The sequence below is a fragment of the Engystomops pustulosus genome, chromosome 4 (assembly GCF_040894005.1).
Source record: "Engystomops pustulosus chromosome 4, aEngPut4.maternal, whole genome shotgun sequence".
NCBI classification, from domain to species: Eukaryota; Metazoa; Chordata; class Amphibia; order Anura; family Leptodactylidae; genus Engystomops; species Engystomops pustulosus.
In genome coordinates this window covers 195,442,173-195,461,927 of record NC_092414.1, presented here as the reverse complement: position 1 = coordinate 195,461,927, position 19,755 = coordinate 195,442,173, and the positions used below count along the sequence as shown (strand labels likewise).

At 45.2% G+C, this 19,755-nt stretch overlaps 1 protein-coding gene across 6 annotated transcripts in view; it reads left to right on the top strand.

Moving 5' to 3' along the window:
* NSD3 (nuclear receptor binding SET domain protein 3) overlaps window positions 1–19,755 on the top strand; it is a 64,191-nt gene that overhangs the window by 34,103 nt on the left and 10,333 nt on the right. Inside the window, exons 8-18 of one of the 6 annotated variants that reach the window (XM_072149256.1) lie at window positions 4,190–4,235; window positions 4,529–4,659; window positions 5,878–5,997; window positions 6,127–6,253; window positions 6,335–6,532; window positions 6,689–6,862; window positions 12,922–12,945; window positions 17,318–17,474; window positions 18,549–18,751; window positions 18,840–18,952; window positions 19,035–19,304. In XM_072149256.1, coding sequence (XP_072005357.1) covers window positions 4,190–4,235; window positions 4,529–4,659; window positions 5,878–5,997; window positions 6,127–6,253; window positions 6,335–6,532; window positions 6,689–6,862; window positions 12,922–12,945; window positions 17,318–17,474; window positions 18,549–18,751; window positions 18,840–18,952; window positions 19,035–19,304 — 1,563 coding nt within the window. Of the gene's footprint in view, window positions 1–4,189; window positions 4,236–4,528; window positions 4,660–5,877; window positions 5,998–6,126; window positions 6,254–6,334; window positions 6,533–6,688; window positions 6,863–12,801; window positions 12,946–17,314; window positions 17,475–18,548; window positions 18,752–18,839; window positions 18,953–19,034; window positions 19,305–19,755 lie in introns of all 6 variants that reach the window. The other 5 variants (XM_072149255.1, XM_072149254.1, XM_072149253.1 and 2 more) reach the window with 5 other exon arrangements.

Sequence of the window (19,755 nt, the reverse complement as noted above, 5' to 3'; positions counted from 1 at the left end):
GACAGTGTAAAAACCTCTGAAGCTACACCAAGGAGGGGCTGTAGTACAAACTACATATATTATACATGTGAACAATATGCAAATGTAGTGATACATACACACATATACAAACATACAGCTACAATTTTACTTTGACCTGTGATGCAGTGGAGGATGAAGCCATCAGGATGAGTGTAATGTGCACAGTAGGCAGCAGAGGACGTGTTTCAGCTCCTTAGCCCAACCCCTTCCGACTACCGTGGTAGAGCCTTGTATAAACAGTGTCTGGCCGGAAGTAAAGGTGACAGTGCTGCAAGGAGCCCATGAGCTCCCCCTAGTTGTGGTTGCTGAAAAACACCATAACCCTGTGACAGGAAGAGGAGGAAGTGCCACACCCTGTAATAAGCAGTTACACTACAAGTAATAGACTCCGGGGTTCTGACCTCTCTAGACATTATATAATGGTGAGTAGTCGGGTTGGGGAGGGGCAGGTTGTGAAGGCAGACTATAATGCCATATATTTTCACTTTGATGGGGGTCCAAATCCAGGAGCTCAGCCCATGTCACCAGCAGGAGTGACCCCACCATACAGCAGACACCCTGCTGCAGTAAACTGGGTGCACAGACATCCTAATGGGACTAAATTGAATAAAAAATATAAAGTTTATTTATAAAAATATTAATTTATTAAAATAAAAAATATTTATAAAAATTATAAATGAGGTTTTTTTTTTCCCCAGAAAAATAAAGTATGATCCACACTTTATACATGAATAATATCGGGTCGGTCGTGGCCACTTGATGAGACCCCAATGTAAAGAATTAGTCTTGGGGTATGTTTTCAACTGGAAAAAAAAAAGAAATACAGACGGTCCCCTACTTAAGGACACCCGACTTACAGACGACCCATAGTTAAAGATGGACCCCTCTGCACACTGTGACCTCTGGTGAAGCTCTTTGCATACATTACTATAGTCCCAGACTGCAATGATCAGATGTATTGATGTATGTATTGATAATCCTTGGTCCAATTACAGCAAAACATTTTGAAACTCCAATCGTCACTGGGGTAAAATAAAATTTTGTCTGGATCTACAATGATAAAGTATAGTTTCGACTTACATACAAATTCAACTTAAGATCAAACCTATGGACCCTATCTTGTCTGGGGACTGCCTGTATAGTAAGTGAACAAAAAATAAAACTAGATTATATATTAGCCGTCGTTCATACCAATCAGAGCTCGGCTTTCTTTGCTTTAGCTGCTGAACTTAAATGAAAGCGGCCCTGTGATTGGTTGCTATGGGCCACAGACATGCTTCTTAACAACCAGCTCTGCTTCCAAGCCTTGAGCTGCTCCAGTAAGATGGAAGCTGTCTTGTGATTGGCTGGTTCGGCCAACAGACCTTTAGCCCGTTTGAAGGAAGAGACAGACAGAGCATTAGCGATCACCATAATTGGCTCAATGGATGTTTATATAGTGTGTATACTTTACCTGCTGCTGAAATATATCATCACAATCCATAACCCAGGGACATTACTCATAGATCCAGGCACCATGACCGTGGAAATCTTCTTATATTTGTTATCCATGGCCTCCTTCCTTCTAAAGTCATCTTTTTGATTACCGGTATGCTTATAAATCAGAAGGGCTCTGGGGGGTGGCGATACCAGACCCTCGCCACGCTTCAGATTTATAGACTGTTACAGTGTACAAGGAGCACTTACCACTGTGTGAAATTCCAGCAGGCAGAGGGGAGGGGAGATAAACAGTATAACAGTCTGTGAAGTTACAGCATGGAGCGGTTCTGGTAACACCTCCAAGAGCCCTGACTCATTAGCATAATTTTGATGTTGATGTTAGAAGGAAGGAGGCCACAGATAACAGTCACTGTGCCTGGATCTAGGAGTAAGTGGTAGATTTTGTTTAATGAGGGTCTACCCAAAACCAAATGCACTTACATACGTGTATACAGGCATAAGTGTATACAGGTATATACAAGATAAGTTCTTAAGTTGAATTTGTATGTAAGTCAAAACTGTATATTTTATAATTGTAGATCCAGACAAAAAAAAATTTTGTCCCAGTGACAATTGTAGTTTAAAATTTTTTTGCTGTAATGGGACCAAGAATTATGAATAAAGCTTCATTACAGACACATTACAGCTGATCATTGCAGCCTGGGACTATAGTAACATCCAGGGGGCAGAGGGGTCCGTCTTTAACTAGGAGTCATCTGTAAGTCGGGTGTTCTTATGTAAAGGACCACCTGTATATGGTATAACTGAACCTGCATTGCAAAGTGATGTGACTCACTTCTAATACCAAGCTTTGTGGTGTACACCCCAGCACCATCCACATGGGGCTCCTGTCATCACTTACCCCTCTGTCCTATGTGACACCACCCCTACCACACATCCTGCACACACTGGGCAATCATTTCTTGACCACAGTCCTCTCCTGCAAGTCAGTCCCTCAATTTTTTTAAAAATATATTTATATTTTTTTATCCGTGAAAAAGCTCCTCCCTTTGGATCATGTGTGAGGCGCCTCTCCAGCATCATGGAGGCAGACCCCACACAGCGATACCTCACAGTGTGAACATCAGATTGTGGATCTGTTTGCGGCCCAGTAGCAGTTTGAGTGCAGGGAGACTAAGTGCAGCTCACCCCCGCCCCTCTACATAGTGATATATGGCGCATGGTGCCGTATCCCAGGGAAAAATAGGGCATGTCCTATCTTTCTCCCGGTTACAGAACGTTACGGTGCCGCAAGTGTGCGCCACAGTACCGCTCCCGTAGGGCGCCGTGAGTCCATTGCCGTATATGGGAGGCGTATATATGCCATATATACGTCCCCCATACGTTCGTGTGAATGTAGCCTAAGTCTGTGTTTAAAACGCAATCCAGGTAATGAGTGTCGTTGTTTACATGCAAAACACTGGGTTCTCATTATTTGAGTTGAGCGGGCCTGATGGTTGGGTTCGGCATTCAGGTTTAGCTATCTGATCTAGACATATTACCGAGTTTGCGGCCAAAAGTATCATAGGCATGGCTAGTCGCTGAGGATGTCAATTTGCCTGATTGGCTGTTCGGCTGCCAATCAGGCAATACGTCCGGGTCAGGTGGCCGAACCCGACTATCAGGTCAACTCATCTATGCTCGTTGTCGATCACATGCGATTCTATTGAAACACATTGGGGGACATTTACTTAAAGTGTCAGTGTCTGCATTGGCTTTGTTACCGACTTGCTCTCAGAAAGAAGATACACATTTAATATTGTGGAGCTGTGCAGATACATTTCTGGCGCCGAGACCATTTTCTGTCCCCGAGACCAAAATCTGTCCCGAGCACCAGAAATGTGTCCAACAGTCCCTGCTAGACCAGTTTTCTTTTGGTCTACTTTCCGCCAGTTTACAGCGCCCAAAAATGGCTGTGACACATATTAATTCTGTCTGAGTTTCCACTCCGCCAAAGCCACGCCCCTTTTCGGAGAAGAGTCGGAGCAGACGGAAAAAGTCATTTTTTCTGTCCCCGACAGCTAATAAATAGGTAGGAGAGCAGAACATGTGGTGAGAGCGCCACAAAACTCCATAGTAAATGTCCCCCATACTGTATTTGATTGGACCGAGCCTGTTCCATTTTGAAACGCAATCCAGACAGAAATCTTGAACACGGCCTGAGGCTTGGATTGCTTTACAGATTTCGCAACAAATCTTTTCAATAAAAATATCCGTCTTCAGAACACCATTCCCTCCCCATCCGCAGCCGTGCTTTTCCCTCACACAGGGTCAGGATCTGCCGTCAGGACTTCCGCTCCCCTGCCTTGTATTTCGGGAGGCTTCCTCTAAGATTGTTCTTGGAATATATAGGAAAGTCCCTTTAACTGGAAGCCACTGAGACCTCATGGTTGGGAGAGGGCTTTAGCCCCAGACTGTTTGTGTGACCACAGTGATGTGAAGTTGTCCTGATGCTAAAGTAGCGCACAGATTTTTTTCTTTTTTTGATTGCTAAATTTGCAGAGATTTTGTGAGCCAGGGGTGAATTTCCTTGTTCTATCGAATCCACACAAGAACTGAAGTAAAATGTGACACAAATATCCCCCTGCTGACTATTGTCTCATGTACCAGCGTTCTCCGGGAGATATCCAATGGCTTCCACAGGTTTATGCCCCATGTCATGTCTTCCTTCACTCTTCTCCCCCTGCAGGTTGACGTCACGCCATTAACCGCAGTGCAGACCGGACTGCAGAAGGGTGAGTGTTTTTGACTGGTAGCGGCCTGGTGTCTGAGCTTGTACTTGTGTTACACAGAAGACCTCTCATTTCCAAGTTCTTCATGTTTCTTTGACCCTTTTGTTCGGTCGCCATCCTCATTACAAAACTAGTCCCGTTTTGGGCACGGCTGACACCTTGACTTGGAACGTCTCTGTATTAGATGCCGTAACTCCATAACTTACCTGTCACCACACATCCGCATCCGCTCTCATTGAAACTAATGGAAGTTACTACATGGTGTGTTAGTGAATCCTGACGCTCCTTGTTTCAAGGGGCCAGTGAGATATCAGACGCGTGCAAGCCCTTGAAGAAGAGAAGCCGGGCCTCTACTGACGTGGAACTTGCCAACTCCTCCTACCGGGATGCTTCCGACTCTGACTCCCGAGGCCTGAACGATGCACAGGTGAGATTGTAGGCTGTAAGGGTATAATGGATGGAATGGATGGGGCTGTGAGAGGGTCCTGTGATTTATCACGAGAGGAATCTGTTGAGTGGAAGTCCACCTTGAAGTTATTTATGTAAAACTTACTAGGCATTGCTTGATGATTGATTTACTACTTTACTTCCACTCTTGACTTTATTCCTCTCTTTCGCCTTCCTTTCTCCCTCACACTTCTTCTTAATTTCCTTTCTTATTACTTCTGACATTTCCTTCACTTCTTTCTTCACTTCATCACATGCTCATACCATCAGTCTTTCCTTCACTACAGCCATCAATTTCCACCTCACTTCCTACCACCTTAATTCCATCCTACAGTTTCTCCTTAATCACAGCCTGTGGGTTATCCTTTTCTTCTTATACCTACCTTTTCTGCTTTTTTATCTCTCTTTCTCTTTTCCTTCCTACCACTCTCTATTCTTCTTCACCCTCTTCTCCTTTCTTCCTCTCTCCCTCCCCACTTTTCCTTCCTTTATCCTTGCTTCCCACCCTCCCTCTTTATGCTTTCCTCCCTCTTTTCCTTCCTCCTTTCCTCCCTATTTATTTTCTTATCTTTTCTTCTTCCCTCCATCTTCTCCTTCCTTCTTCCCTCCATCTTCTCCTTCCTGCTTCCCTCCCTCTTCTCCTTCTTCCTTCCCTTCTTCTCACTCTTCTTTCTTCCTTCCTTTCTTCCTTCTTCTTCTTTCTTCCCTCCCTCTTATCCTTTACCTTCCCTCCCTTTACTCCTTCATCATGCTTCCATCTTTTCCTTCCTCATTGCCTCTTTTCTCCTTCTCTCTCTTTTCCTTCCTCCTACCCTCCCTCTCTCTTCTTCCTTTCACCTTTCCTCCCTTCCCTTTCCTTTCTCCCTCTCTCTTCTTCCTCCTACCCTCTCTCCCTCTTCCTTTCTCCCTTCCCTCCCTCCTTCCCTCTCTCACTCCCTCTTTTTCTTCCTCCTTCCCTCCCTCATTTCTTTCCCCCACTTTTTTTCCCTTTCTTTTACGCTCCCACTTTTTCCCTCCTTCCTTTACACGTCCATCTTCCCTGCCATACGACACAATCCTTTCACGAAATTTGATAAGTAAAGGTTTGATCCTCATGAATGGTTATTAAAGTTATCACATTGTTATATATACATCTGATATATTTTGTGCCTGTGATTTCACGGATGTGTATGACATGGGATGTTGGTTTTGGCTACAGATCAGCTTTGAGAAGCAGGTGGACAGTCCGTCGGCAGCTGGAGATGCGGACGCCTCTGATGTCCAGTCTGTGGATTCCAGTGTCTCTCGGCGGTCGAGTAAGAAAGACACCGTGTGCCAGGTATGTGACCATGAAGGGGTTCACCCCTTATTAAATGAGGTGACAGCATATCGCTGGAATTTTGATGTAAAATCTGTTCCAAGCAATAAGATTAGTGTTACTGTAACATCATGCGGATCTCTCCTCCAGATCTGTGAACATTTTGGAGACTCGCTGGTGTCCTGTGATGGGGACTGCTCTCGACTCTTCCATCTTGAATGTCTTGGCATGGATGCGGCTCCTGAAGGAAAATTCATCTGCATGGAGTGTAAAACCGGTGCGGTCATAGATTGTGATATTATTGTGCTACTATAGTCTATAACTATAGTCCTGTAATACGACTGACATTTATTTCTAGGCCTCCATACCTGCTTCTCCTGCAAAATCTCCAGCACCAGTGTGAAGCGCTGTGCTGTCCCTTCCTGCGGCAAGTTCTACCATGAAGCCTGTGCCCGGCAGTACGCGGCTACCGTCCTAGACTCCAGGGGCTTCCGCTGCCCCCACCATTGCTGTACTTCCTGCACCGCCGAAAAGGACATTTACAGAGCCTGCAAAGGTGACACAGATCATAGGTGGTGGTTACTGAAAGCCTCACACCACTGATGATGGGAGAGTTCATTGACCATTGGGACCTTCCAGTAATTATGGAACAGAATAATGTATGATGCAGTTTTATAGGTCACGAGGTCATGGCCCTTCTTTTCTTTTGCAGGACGCATGTTGCGTTGCGTGCGGTGCCCGGTGGCGTATCACAGTGGGGACAGCTGTGTGGCTGCCGGCAGCCTTATCCTGTCTTCTGGCCTCATGATTTGCAGCAACCATTCCAAACGCAGCAATCACTCATCCAGCGCCGTCAACGTCAGCTTCTGTTTTGTGTGCGCACGAGGTAAGCAATTGGACATGTGCATGTGACTGTGTCCTTGTATAGTCATACGGGAGGCAGCGTGTGTCCATACATTGGTGTACATCTACACCCTATCCTCCAGGAGACACGTCTGTACTATCCCATGAGTGATGCAGTGGGGTCATCCGGGGCTCACAGAAATGTGACCACCACCTGGACCACATATCTCAGAATGCACCCAGATGTCTGAATTGGTTCTTGCAATCTTGTAATATCCTGGTATCCCTAAGGCCTGATTTGTCACTGACCACTAATAATTTAGAGCCAAAACTGGATGGATTCTTGCAAGAGTCATATTCATTACAATAGCCCATTAGCATCCAAGTGTCCACAAGATTTTATAGAACTTATAGGACTCCCTTGCACTGTAGTTGCCGCTTAAATTTAATCATTAACACTATGTTAAGTCTTGGTGTAACTTTACCTGGGTAAGTACAAGACAGTAGCCTCACCCAAATAGTACTTCCCCTGGTAAAGTTTCTTTAAACCCGACGGGACGGGCAGCAGGACTTAGGACTCCCTGTTACGTCCTGGCTTCTGGTGGATGAAGGAGGCCGTGCAGACATTACTGTGTCCTAAACACTCCCATATCAGTGGTTGGAGGGTTGTGCCAAAGATATCCGCTCACCTTTCCTGCCACTGATATGGGAATTATCATGCATGGGGAATGCACACAGTAATGTCTGCATGGCCTCCTCCATTCACCAGAAGCCAGAAAAACATGGGATGTCACAAGAAGTCCTGAGTCCTGCTGCCAGGGATCACATGACCTGCTGGTGTCTAAGGCTTTACAGAAACTTTATAAGGGTAAGCACTGTATAGGTGATCCTATTAGGGTCTTGTACTTCCCCTAGTAAAGTTTCTGTAAACCCGCCGGAACAGGCAGCAGGACTCAAGACTCCCTGTTACGTCCTGGCTTCTGGTGGATGGAGGAGGCTGTGCAGACATTACTGTGTCCAAAACACTCCCACATCAGTGGTTGGATGGTTGTGCCAAAGATATCCGCTCACCTTTCCTGCCACTGATATTGGAGTTGTTATCATGCATAGGGAATGCACACAGTAATGTCTGCATGGCCTCCTCCATTCACCAGAAGCCAGAAAAACATGGGATGTCACAGGAAGTTCGGAGTCCTGCTGCCAGGGGTCACATGACCTGCTGGTGCCTAAGGCTTTACAGAAACTTTATCAGGGTAAACCCACCCCTTTAAGGTTGTGTTTCCACAAGACTATAAAACTGTGGAATTATGCGGCAGCATTTCAGTGTAACCCGGGACCCCTGCTACCTAGCGAGCACAGAACTGTACATTACATAGTGGTAGGTTTTGGTATTACAGCTCAGTCCTATTCAATTGCAAACAGGCCACAGCCGATTGTGGAGAGATGTCACCGATCTGGCATCTCTGCCTTCATCTTCACTTACTTCCAGGCCTAAGACTTTACAAAAATCCCAAATCCTGCTTATAATAAAACCTGGGGCATCAGTGATGGGTCACAGATCTGACCCATACATACGGGGTACGGGGTATTGTTGATGTGATGACTTATAAATGTCTGAGAAGTGTATATAGACTGTGCATGTAATGATTGACCTGATGCTAGATGAGTCTTCTGTACTGTGTATCCAGCCCTGTTACTGCTTAGTGCTAGACTATGATAGACCCCAGCAACTGTATGGAAGCCCCTGACCAGATGAAGCCTGTAGAGTCTTTTATTCTTATTTATTCACATTTCCTCTGTTTTTCAATTGTTTTTATGTGTATTTTTTTTTTTTTTTATTTTTTTTTTTTTCCTTTAACATACCCATTATCAATAATCTGCTCTACAAACAGCAACTACACTTGATAATGGTAAGCTTAGAGGCGGCTGCGGCCCATGCTAGGGGTGAGGCGTGTTAACCTTTCCATTTCCATCGCTCTTCTCAGTTATGGGAGCAGAACATTTCCTAGATCTCTGCTTGCAAGGTTCGTTTTATCAGAGTAATCAGAGCTGTATGAAATAACGATCCATGCACCTGTGTGACATCACATGACTAGGGCTATAACGAGACATGTGCCTGTGTGACATCACATGACCAGGGATATATAACGAGCCGTGCACCTGTGTGACATCACATGACCAGGGTTATAACGAGTCCGGGAACCTATGTGACATCACATGACCAGGGATATAACGAGCCATGCACCTGTGTGACATCACATGACCAAGGATATAACGAGCTGTGCACCTGTGTGACATCACATAACCATGGATATAACGAGCGGTGCACTTCTGTGACATCACATGACCAGGGACATAAAGAGCTGTGCACCAGTGTGACATCATATGACCAGGGGTATAACAAGCCATGTACCAGTGTGACATCACATGACCAGGTATATAACGAGCTGCACACCTGTGTGATATCACATGTCCAGGGATATAACAAGCTGTGCACCTTTGTGACATCACATGACCAAGGATATAACAAGCCGTGCACCTGTGTGACATCACATGACCAGGGATATAGCGATCCGTGCACCTGTGTGACATCACATGTCCAGGGACCGGTGGTTATTCAAGGGAAGTAAACAATGAAGCTTCGTATAAAATGACAGCAAGCAGAGATCTAGAAAACGGTGAGGATCTGATGATAAAAGTATGTGTATTTGTATGGCTGCACTTCTACAGTTGCAGATGCCCACTGCTAGGGAGCCTACCCAGATATGAGACCTAGTAAAAATTGGAAGCAAGTAGATGATGGAGGTCATTATAGGGCCCTATAATTGGAGACTTTTACACTGCACGTTGTTGGGCAGGATAGACACCGATCTTCAGCTTATAGCATGGGGGATGCACTTAGGTTCTGCCCCATGGGTTGGTTATTGGCTGCACATCCCTCGTTACAGAGGATGATTTGCTTTTAGTGATGTCGCCTCTTTTCGGCCAGATTTCCTAGAAGTTAAAATCCTTATCCCTCCCCCATCATCTGCATACAGGATAGAGTCATTGGTGCCCCATTCACACTATGTCATCCCTTTAATATCGGAAGACTGAAGGAAGTCATTTTCCTGCTATAGTACAGCGCCCCCCGGAGCTCGTTATTATATAGAGATATCACTTTATCACCAGCAATACTCCCCTGAGGCCAGGACAGAGGATAGGGCCGCCTGGCGGGACCACTGTGTCTTCTAGAGTAGAAAGTGCTGCTCCTAGGGGTAGGTCCTCTCCGGCAGGACTGTAGGCAGGTAAGGAGTTACCAAGTGTATCGGCTGTTTTCGGAATAAACCTCACAGTAATAACCACTATGTTGGGTTATCCTTCAGCATGTCCACGTGGCTCTCTGTTAACACCTGCATCAGTGTATACTGTATTATATGTCATGATGGGACTGAGTAGGACGTGTACGACCCAATCACAGAACTGCCCTGTCAGTCGACCTACTCTTCCACATTATCCTGTAACGCAGCGGGCACAGCGTGTGCCACAGGCACAATACCAATGGGATGACCAAATGGCCAACTAGTGACCTCTATGTACATATCAATGGCCAGAAGCCTTAGGGTGCGTTCACACGATGCATTGCGGTTTTTTATGCGTTTTTGACGCATTCCAAAGGCTTCAGCCTTGATCGCATGCTGAGGTTACATTGCGTTTTAGCAAAATCAGCGGACATGCAATGTAACCTCAGCATTTAATCAAGGCTGAAACCTTTGGAATGCCGCAAAAACGCATCAAAAAATGTAACGCATCATGTGAACGCGCCCTCAGCATTGGTTATCAACACGGAAGTCCAATATGGAACCACCTGTTGACCTACAGCTTAAAGGAAATCCATCATGATAAACCAGGGACATTACTCATAGATCCCGGTATTGTGACTGTGGTAATCTTTTTATATTTGTTATCCATGGCCTCCTTCCATCTATAATCAACTTTTTAAATTATACTAACGAGGGTTATCTGAGGCCCCCCCATGCTGCAGCTTCACAGACTGTTACACTGTGCAGAGCGCTTCTTCTTGCTGTAACCTCGCACATTGCGAGGGGGAAGTGACCCTGTACAATGTAACAGCCTGAGAAGCTGCAGCATTGAGGGGCTCTTGAAACACCCCGCAAAAGAGCCCTTCTGGCTCATTACTATGATGTTAGAAGGGAGGAGGCCATAGATAACAAATATAAGACTATTACCACCGTCACAGTGCCTGGATTTATGTGTAAGTGTTTCTGGTTGATGGATTTTCATAATGGACGTCCTAAAGAGAATAGACCATCATTCGGCCTTTGTCGGGTTAATGTGACTCTATAGACTTGTTTAGTGTGAATATTGTGAGCTTTCCACACTAAGCCTACATCACAATCGTGAAGAAAACCTTGAGTCAAAGGGGTATTTTCATCTTTTGTATTTATCCACAAGATGGTGGAGATTTATCAGAAGTGTCTGAGCCCAGAACTGTTCTAGTTGCCCATGGCAACCAATCAGAGCTCGGCTTTCATTTTCCCACAGCTGTTTGTAAAATGAAAGCTGTTCTCTGGTTGGTTTCCATGGGCAACAAGAACGGTTTTACCTCAGACACTTCTGATAATGTGTATATGTGCATATATTTTTCATATATATCAAGTGGATGTGTCATAAATACAGAAGATGGAAAAACATTTGCCTCTATCTTTTCCCTGTGTACGTTATGGTGTGAGGCAGCATACCGCCGCTGGTTCACCATAGCCGTCTAAGGAGACCTATATACATCCCCATAACAGCTGTGTGAATGCAGCCTTAAAGAGGACCTGTCACAACCAAAAAAGACCCCCACCAAATATGCTCCTTATAATCCTCTCCCCAGCCCTTTCTATATCTGCCATTTTTTTCTTAAATTTATGTTTAGAAAGCTGGTTTTAACCAATCCGGCCTCTTATCCTCTGCAGTTGAAGTCGGCCTTATTCATGAAAGGGCAGGCCGACACTCCCCCACCACACGCCTGTCAGCGGGGACCTGTAAGCCGGCAGCATCGCATGATTATAAGGGGCATATTTGGTGGGGGTCTTTTTTGGGGGTGACAGTTCCTCTTTAATGCTCATTCAGACGACCAGATCATGGCCTTCAATAGAAGTTTATGCCTCTCATTCATGGAGAGGGGGGGGGGGGGGTTGGGGTCTGGGGGAGCACACAGTGTCCCACTGCACATTGACTGAGTTGGGTGCCCACTCATCTGCCTATGGGGGGAGGAAGGGTGAGGAGTGCTCGCCGCTCCCATGTCCTCCTCCCGAGCCTGTGTTCTCCCGGGATCCAGTTAGGACCAGCACACGGCTGTCTTAGGATCCATTCACACGACTGTATTGGGGCATAAATTGCAGTCAGATCACGGCCCCCATAAAGGTCTATTACTCCTAGTCACTACCTAGTGGGAACACTCTGTCTGAGCTGGAGCGTATTCCCTATGGAGATGGAAGGGTGAGCAGCGATCCCCTTTTCCATCCGGCCGGGTGCTTTGTCCAGTATCCAGCGCAGGTGAAAGTTTTTCGACTAGAAAATTCTAAGGATTGACCCTCGAGTCTGTGACTGGCATCTCCATAGCATTCCTCCATCACTTTATGTCACCAGTCCTCAGAATACTCAGACCCCTTCTAAACCGGTCATAAAGCTCCAACTTTCCATTATGGAATCGGTCTGAGCTGCAATGCCAGGCACAGCCTGCAGACAGGAGTGGCACTGTTTTTAGTAGAACCAAGCAATCCCCTTGTTAACCAGAGCCACGTGTGGATGCAGAGATCATCATCATTTTCTTCATGTCATGTTTTCTTTCCATTTGCTCATTGTCTTTTTGTTATTTTTGTTTCCCCCTCCTCCTCCTCCCGAGCCTCCACCTCCCCTCCCCCCACCCTGTGTTGATCCTTGTGGAATCATGGGTGCTTTCATTGACCGCATCTCTCTGTTTGTTTTGTATAGGGCTGATAGTTCAGGATTATACCCTGGTCAGTTCTATGTCCTTTAAGTCCCACTATCTACTGAATGACTCAAAGCGTGCAGAGTTGATGAAAATACCTATGATTCCTTCCTCCTCGCCAGCTTTCCTAAAGAAATCTGAGAAAGGTAACTGTAAAATAGCTTTTCCCCCCCTTATATCTGCATTTCATCCATTAATCCCCCTCCCCCCGCGCCTGGCTCCGTGCCCGCTTGCCTCTCTCTGCTATGCACGCTTCATGAAGTCGTAACGAATGACCTGACGTTTCGGGTGTCTCCGTTGTTTGTGTGTTTTCCGTTTTGGCTTTTTGTCTGAGTTTTTATAAAGCTTCAAAGGGCTTAAAATAATTCAAAGCTGATCCAGATCCCGATGACAACTTCTCCAAATTTTTTTGACAAATTACTCAAAGGATGGCAGGATTACAGTAGGTGAGGGGCTGTGGATGGAAAGTGGGGTCCAATGACACCGGGCAGGGGCATCTATGATGCTAGGAGTCCCAGGACTATTATGCGGGGAACAAGATTATCTACATATTACAGAGTAGCCAGCAATGGGTACAGCACTATTCACACAATGAATTAAAGGGATGCAGTCCACAACACATCAAGGATGGGTCAATGCCTTGGAAATATCCACTAGGAGCAAAATACATATAGGGACATGTATGCACAAATGGGTCCAGAGATACATACATGGAACCAATATCTGCATCAGAGGTCCTTTCTAACATCGTGGACAACCCCATAGCAGCCCCATGACAGGCAGAAGGGTCTGTGTGACTCCGATGCTATCCATCATGTAGTGGATTGACCCTCAGTTTGAGACCCTCATCTCCTATGGTGAAGCGATGCAGATGGATATCTATCCTAATGGATATAGCAACGTATCAATACATTCAGGACATACACAAGTGAGTACAGACTAATGCATCCACCATGAAAATTCATATTAACTGTAAACATATATACGGTATATATACACTATTCACAATAGACGAATAGATAGATGCCTAGAGAGAGAGACAGATACCTAGAGAAACGGACAGATGTCCAGATGAATAGACAGATGGAGGTCTAGAGGGATAGATGGAGGTCTTGAAGGGTAGATAGAGGGATAGATGGATGTCTAGAGCGATAGATGGAGGTCTTGAAGGGTAGATAGAGGCATAGATGGATGTCTAGAGGGATAGATGGAGGTCTTGAAGGGTAGATAGAGGGATAGATGGATGTCTAGAGGGATAGACTGAGGTCTTGAAGGGTAGATAGAGGGATAGATGGATGTCTAGAGGGATAGATGGAGGTCTTGAAGGGTAGATAGAGGGATAGATGGATGTCTAGATGGATAGATGGAGGTCTTGAAGGGTAGATAGAGGGATAGATGGATGTCTAGAGGGATAGATGGAGGTCTTGAAGGGTAGATAGAGGGATAGATGGATTTCTAGAGGGATAGATGGATGTCTAGAGGGATAGATGGATGTCTCGAGGGATGGACCGAGGTCTCGAGGGATGGACCGAGGTCTCGAGGGATGGACCGAGGTCTCGAGGGATGGACCGAGGTCTCGAGGGATGGACCGAGGTCTCGAGGGATGGACCGAGGTCTCGAGGGATGGACCGAGGTCTCGAGGGATGGACCGAGGTCTCGAGGGATGGACCGAGGTCTCGAGGGATGGACCGAGGTCTCGAGGGATGGACGGAGGTTTCGAGGGATGGACGGAGGTCTCGGGGTATAGACGGAGGTCTAGATGGATAGATGTGTCATGATAGATATCTAGTTGCACCCAAACACATTCATCATCTTGTTGTGCCGCTTAATATTTTCCTTTTGTAGATAGATAGATATATATGAGGTGGATACAAAGTTATGGAGAACTGACTGACCAAGGAGGGCTCACTGAGTAGTATGGGACAGTAAATACTGCTGTCCTTTGGACATGGAGCCGAGCTGGACTGTTAGTTATATTCTGTGTCAGTTCTGAATGTTGGGGGTGCTAGGCGTCACTCTTCCACCAACATGAAGTTAATGATGACTTAATTTTAATATATGTCATCATCTAATACATGGAAAATCCCTAGGACAAAAGTCCTAATCAGGTGATTACTGACCCAAGAATTTGCTTCCTTATCGGCCCATTTCCTGTTGGAAGAAACCAAGTTCTTGGAGTCGTCTTCCTGTGACAATTATTTTCAGCCCTCTGCTTGCGCTCCCTGCACCCGGCTTGGCGCTGAATCGTTGTGTTGATGTTCATTCTGTGGCTTTAAACTTTTCTATATTTCCTCTAAAATCTGGATCATGAGGTCATTTTGGTGGAGAAACCTGTATCATCCTAAAACATTGAGAGGAAATATAGGTTTTTGCTGGTTCTGGATGTTGTAATTTCCGCGCATTAAATTACTGGAGAATCTCTTTCTGTGGTGGTGATGGCTTCTCATGTGGTGCGGAAACCCAGTGCCAACTTGAGGGAATGACTTCTGCCGGGCAGAGCCTTATGTGCCAAAATGATGCCTGGTTGGACTGTATTTTCAGAAATCTGCTGGTTGCCCTTGGAAACAGACTACGGACGAGTTCCACTTGCTGTCAGACATGTGAGATAACTGTTTGGCTCTCACATTTCTATAATATTATCAAATATGCAGTGTTTGGAGCACAGGGAGACCAGCAAAATTCTGATTTTACCTTTAGATATAATCAAAAAAAAATCTAAACAAAATATGTTGATTTTTAACTGCAGAATTATGCAAAATGCTGCTTAAAAGCTGAGTTTTTTTTACTGTTAAATGTCCTAAATGGGAACCATGAAAACACTCCACCACTCTCTCCATGGCATCGTGTAGTCTTAAAGGAGCACTAAGGATAGAGATGCACAAGAAATAAGGACTTATTTATTTTTAATCTCCTACTTTTAGTATATTTTGATCAGTTTGCAGTTAAAATTAGAAATTTTTCAAAAACATCTGTGTGTCACAGAAGCTAAAGTATACCCCCTCTTCTTCCTCCTCCTCACTGTGTAAGACAACTGGCTGTAGCAGGATGCTCCCCCCAGTGTCCTTACTGCAGTAGCTTTTTAGACCCCACCCCTTAAAATGTAACAGATCAATAGCACCCGCCCCTTAAAATGTAACAGATCAGTAGGCCCTACCCCTTGAAATATAATAGATCAGTAGGCCCTACCCCTTGAAATATAATAGATCAGTAGCACCCACCCCGTGAAGTATAATAGATCAGTAGCTCTCGGCCCTTAAAATGTAACAGCTCAGTAGGACCCATCAGTTGAAATATAATAGATCAGTAGGACCCATCCCATGAACTATAATAGATCAGTAGGACCCGCCCCTTAAAATGTAACTAATTAGTAGGAGTGAGGTCTCCTTCATTTCTAGGTTTAGTGCTCCTTTAATGTCCTATGTGATATCGGACTCCTCTGAATCGGCTCCCTGTTTATTGCAGGAGTTTTTGCTGACTTGTATTGTAATGTTTTGTGGTTTTGTGTCTATAATTGGAGGGCAGGTGACTAACTATTGATGTCACAATCTCATCAAGGCAACAGCCTGTGGCAAGTGTCCAAAATGAGCTTGTGGTTGAATCCTCCAAACAGGGTCACCCTTTAACATCATTTCACACTGCTTAAAGGATTGAATAGGTTTTTAAATTATGAACCCATGTTTAGTGGTCATGCAGAGTTACGTGTTGCTGAGCTCACATCTCACCACAGGACCTGCTGGTTCAGCAAACCTGTCACCAGGAATTTTATTTTTATCTGGTGACAGGTTCCAATAGCCTGTGCTATGCTGATTTTAATCATTTTTGTATCATTTCAGTACTTTATCACACTTTATTTCACAATACCTGGCTCCCTGCAAGCAACATGTAGTGAGTACCTGGGGGAAGGGGTGGTTGCAGCTGCAGCCTGTGTCAGTCTCCTCTCCTCCCCCTCCCCACTTCCTGTCATGTGCATTGAACAGGGGATGTTGTGGAGGAGAGAAATATTGTAAAAAGTTGACTTAAACACAGGTACACACAGGGTGCAGCTGCCTCCCCCCTGGGACTCGCCACACACTAATATGAAATAAAGTTTTATAAGGTAGTGAAATTATTCAATGACAAAGGCAAATTTTAAAATCAGCATAGTATAGGCTATTGGAACCTGTCACCAGCTAATAGTGACATTCCTGGTGACAGGTTCACTACTCGTAGAGCTATCAGGGTCCAATCCCACACTAGATGATATAGTAGCAAATAGAAGAGCGCCACAGGATATAACAAAGTCTAGCAAAGTATCTAGATAGCGGATGTGAAATGATGTTGAACGGTGAGCCGCTATGACCTCAGCATAAAACCCCTATATGAACAGGTGGGAGAAGGAGATATCCATGACCCTATACACATGGAGACTGTAGATGTCCTCCCCTGAGCACCCACTATCCAGAGCTGCCCAGACACACACACAGTGGCCATGACGCGCTCATCAGAGGTCTTAATAAAGTTGTCTGTTTATCCGAGGAGGCGGCAAACTGCTGTGCTGCGATTCATGTCCTGCCGCCTTCCACCCCTCGTGTCTCAGCATGGAGATGCCTCAAGGGTCCTGGAGCTGCAACGACTGCAGGACGGGGAAGAAGCTGCACTACAAGCAGATCGTGTGGGTGAAGCTCGGGAACTACAGGTGAGTGATGTGACTATAACTATGGAATAACTGCTTGGGAAATGGTGGAAATGGAAAAGAATTGACCCCACTGTGGTTATCATACATGGCTACAGTCACAAAATTTAGCATAGTACTGAGCTCACATCTGTAGGAAGGCCTGCTTGTTCAGTGTCTGTCCTGGTAAAATGTATCAGTACCTGTACCTGGCTTCCATCATAGTATGTAATAACTTGTTTGCACTCCATGATGTACTATTACGGCATGGAGAGAGACAGATTGTGCTCTATGCCGTAATAGTACGTCATGGACCCGATGATGAGCTGAAGCGGCACCAGGAAACATGGGGTGTTAGCTGTATCTTACAGAGTAACACCCACGCTCGGAGGGAACCCCTTAAATGCCTGCAGAGAGATTCCTGATGCATCAGTATAGGCTGATAGTTATAACAACCTGTAATACATCAGTATTAAAGTTATTATAATGAACAGGCAAGCAAATAATTGCTTCTTCATCTCATATAGTAAGACCAGGAAAAAAAATTATTACATTAAAAATAAACTAATAAATTAATTTAAAAAAAAAGCTCCTGTGTATAACATGTACATATAACATAAAAAAAGTGAAAATCACCACACAAATCCCACATATCAACATGTCTGTAATGACCCATGCAATACAAAAAAAATTATTGAACCTGCACCATGGACGGCATTAAAAAAAAAAATAAGATTTTTACATTTTGTGTACAACATAAAACGTGATTAAAAAAAATCAAAATTTTGTAGGGCACAAAATCATGTAGGAATCAGGCACAACCCACCTTCCCTTCTGCGCATCGCTGTGCGGCCATACGGAGACACCCCAACAAGTAACATCCACATGTGGGGAGAGCTCACATCTGGAGTAACCCCTGCTGGTGCAATGTTTGTATAATTTGTGCCCTGGTGGTATTAAGTTCTCCATAGCATGTAATGTTAAATCCTTTACTTCTGTAGGGCCCTCTGAGCTCACACCTGTAGTCGCCCCCTGCTGGTACACTCTCTGTACAGGGTTTGCTTTCTTTCTCAATTACATGAACTATTTTACCTGTAGATGGTGGCCGGCGGAGATCTGCAATCCGAGGTCTGTCCCGTTAAATATCCAGGGGCTGAAACATGACATCGGAGACTTTCCGGTTTTCTTCTTCGGATCACATGATTATTATTGGGTGCACCGGGGTCGTGTCTTTCCCTATGTGGAGGGGGATAAGAGCTTTGCTGAGGGCCAGACCAGTATTAATAAAACCTTCAAGAAAGGTGAGTGTGAGGCTCATCTGCCTGGATAGGGGGGGGGGACCATCCCTTTCCTGATCTTTTATTTATCGTCATTTCCGGTTTTTATTAGCTCTTGAAGAAGCTGCTAAACGATTCCAGGAGTTGAAGGCACAGCGAGAGAGTAAGGAAGCCCTGGAGATAGAGCGCAACTCCAGAAAACCTCCTCCGTACAAGCACATAAAGGTACGAGCCTGGGCCCTGACTTACAAGGGGTAAAGCCCCGTTCAGACACCTCCTTATCATGTTTTTTTTTTACTCTGAACAGGCCAATAAAGCCGTGGGGAAAGTGCAGATCCAGGTGGCGGATGTCTCTGAAATACCTCGTTGTAATTGTCGTCCCACTGATGAAGCCCCTTGTGGCCTGGACTCCCCGTGTCTCAACCGCATGTTGTTGTACGAGTGCCATCCCAATGTGTGTCCTGCTGGGGAGTACTGCCAGAACCAGAGCTTTACCAAGCGCCTCTACCCCGAGACCGAGATCTTCCGGACAGAAAGGAGAGGCTGGGGGCTCCGCTGCAAAAGAGATATCCGCAAGGTATGCTTATCCCTGCCATAAGAGATTAAAGGGGTTGTTCCAAGTATACGAGTCATACCCTATCAACAGGATGGGGGATAACTTGCTGATTGGTGAGACTTGGACTGCTGGGACCACCACTGAAAACAAGGACAGGACTTCCAATGAGTGGGAATTCTGTGTGCCCCATGGATAATGGATAATTAAATACATGGGACAATCCCTTTAAGCAGGTTATGGTGGCCAAAGCCCCACCTAGTGGCAAAATGAATTTTCAGGCAAACCCCCATTTTGGGTTGGGTGCCATAAATGGGTGATGCTTCCAGTTGCCCCATTGTGAGGCCATGCCCATTCACTATAATTTTAATAAAGGGTATATTAATAAAACGTAGAGGGCAGTAGGACCAAAAAGATACACCATAGATGTTGTCCACAAAATAGAAACATATATTTGACACAATTAAAAATGTCC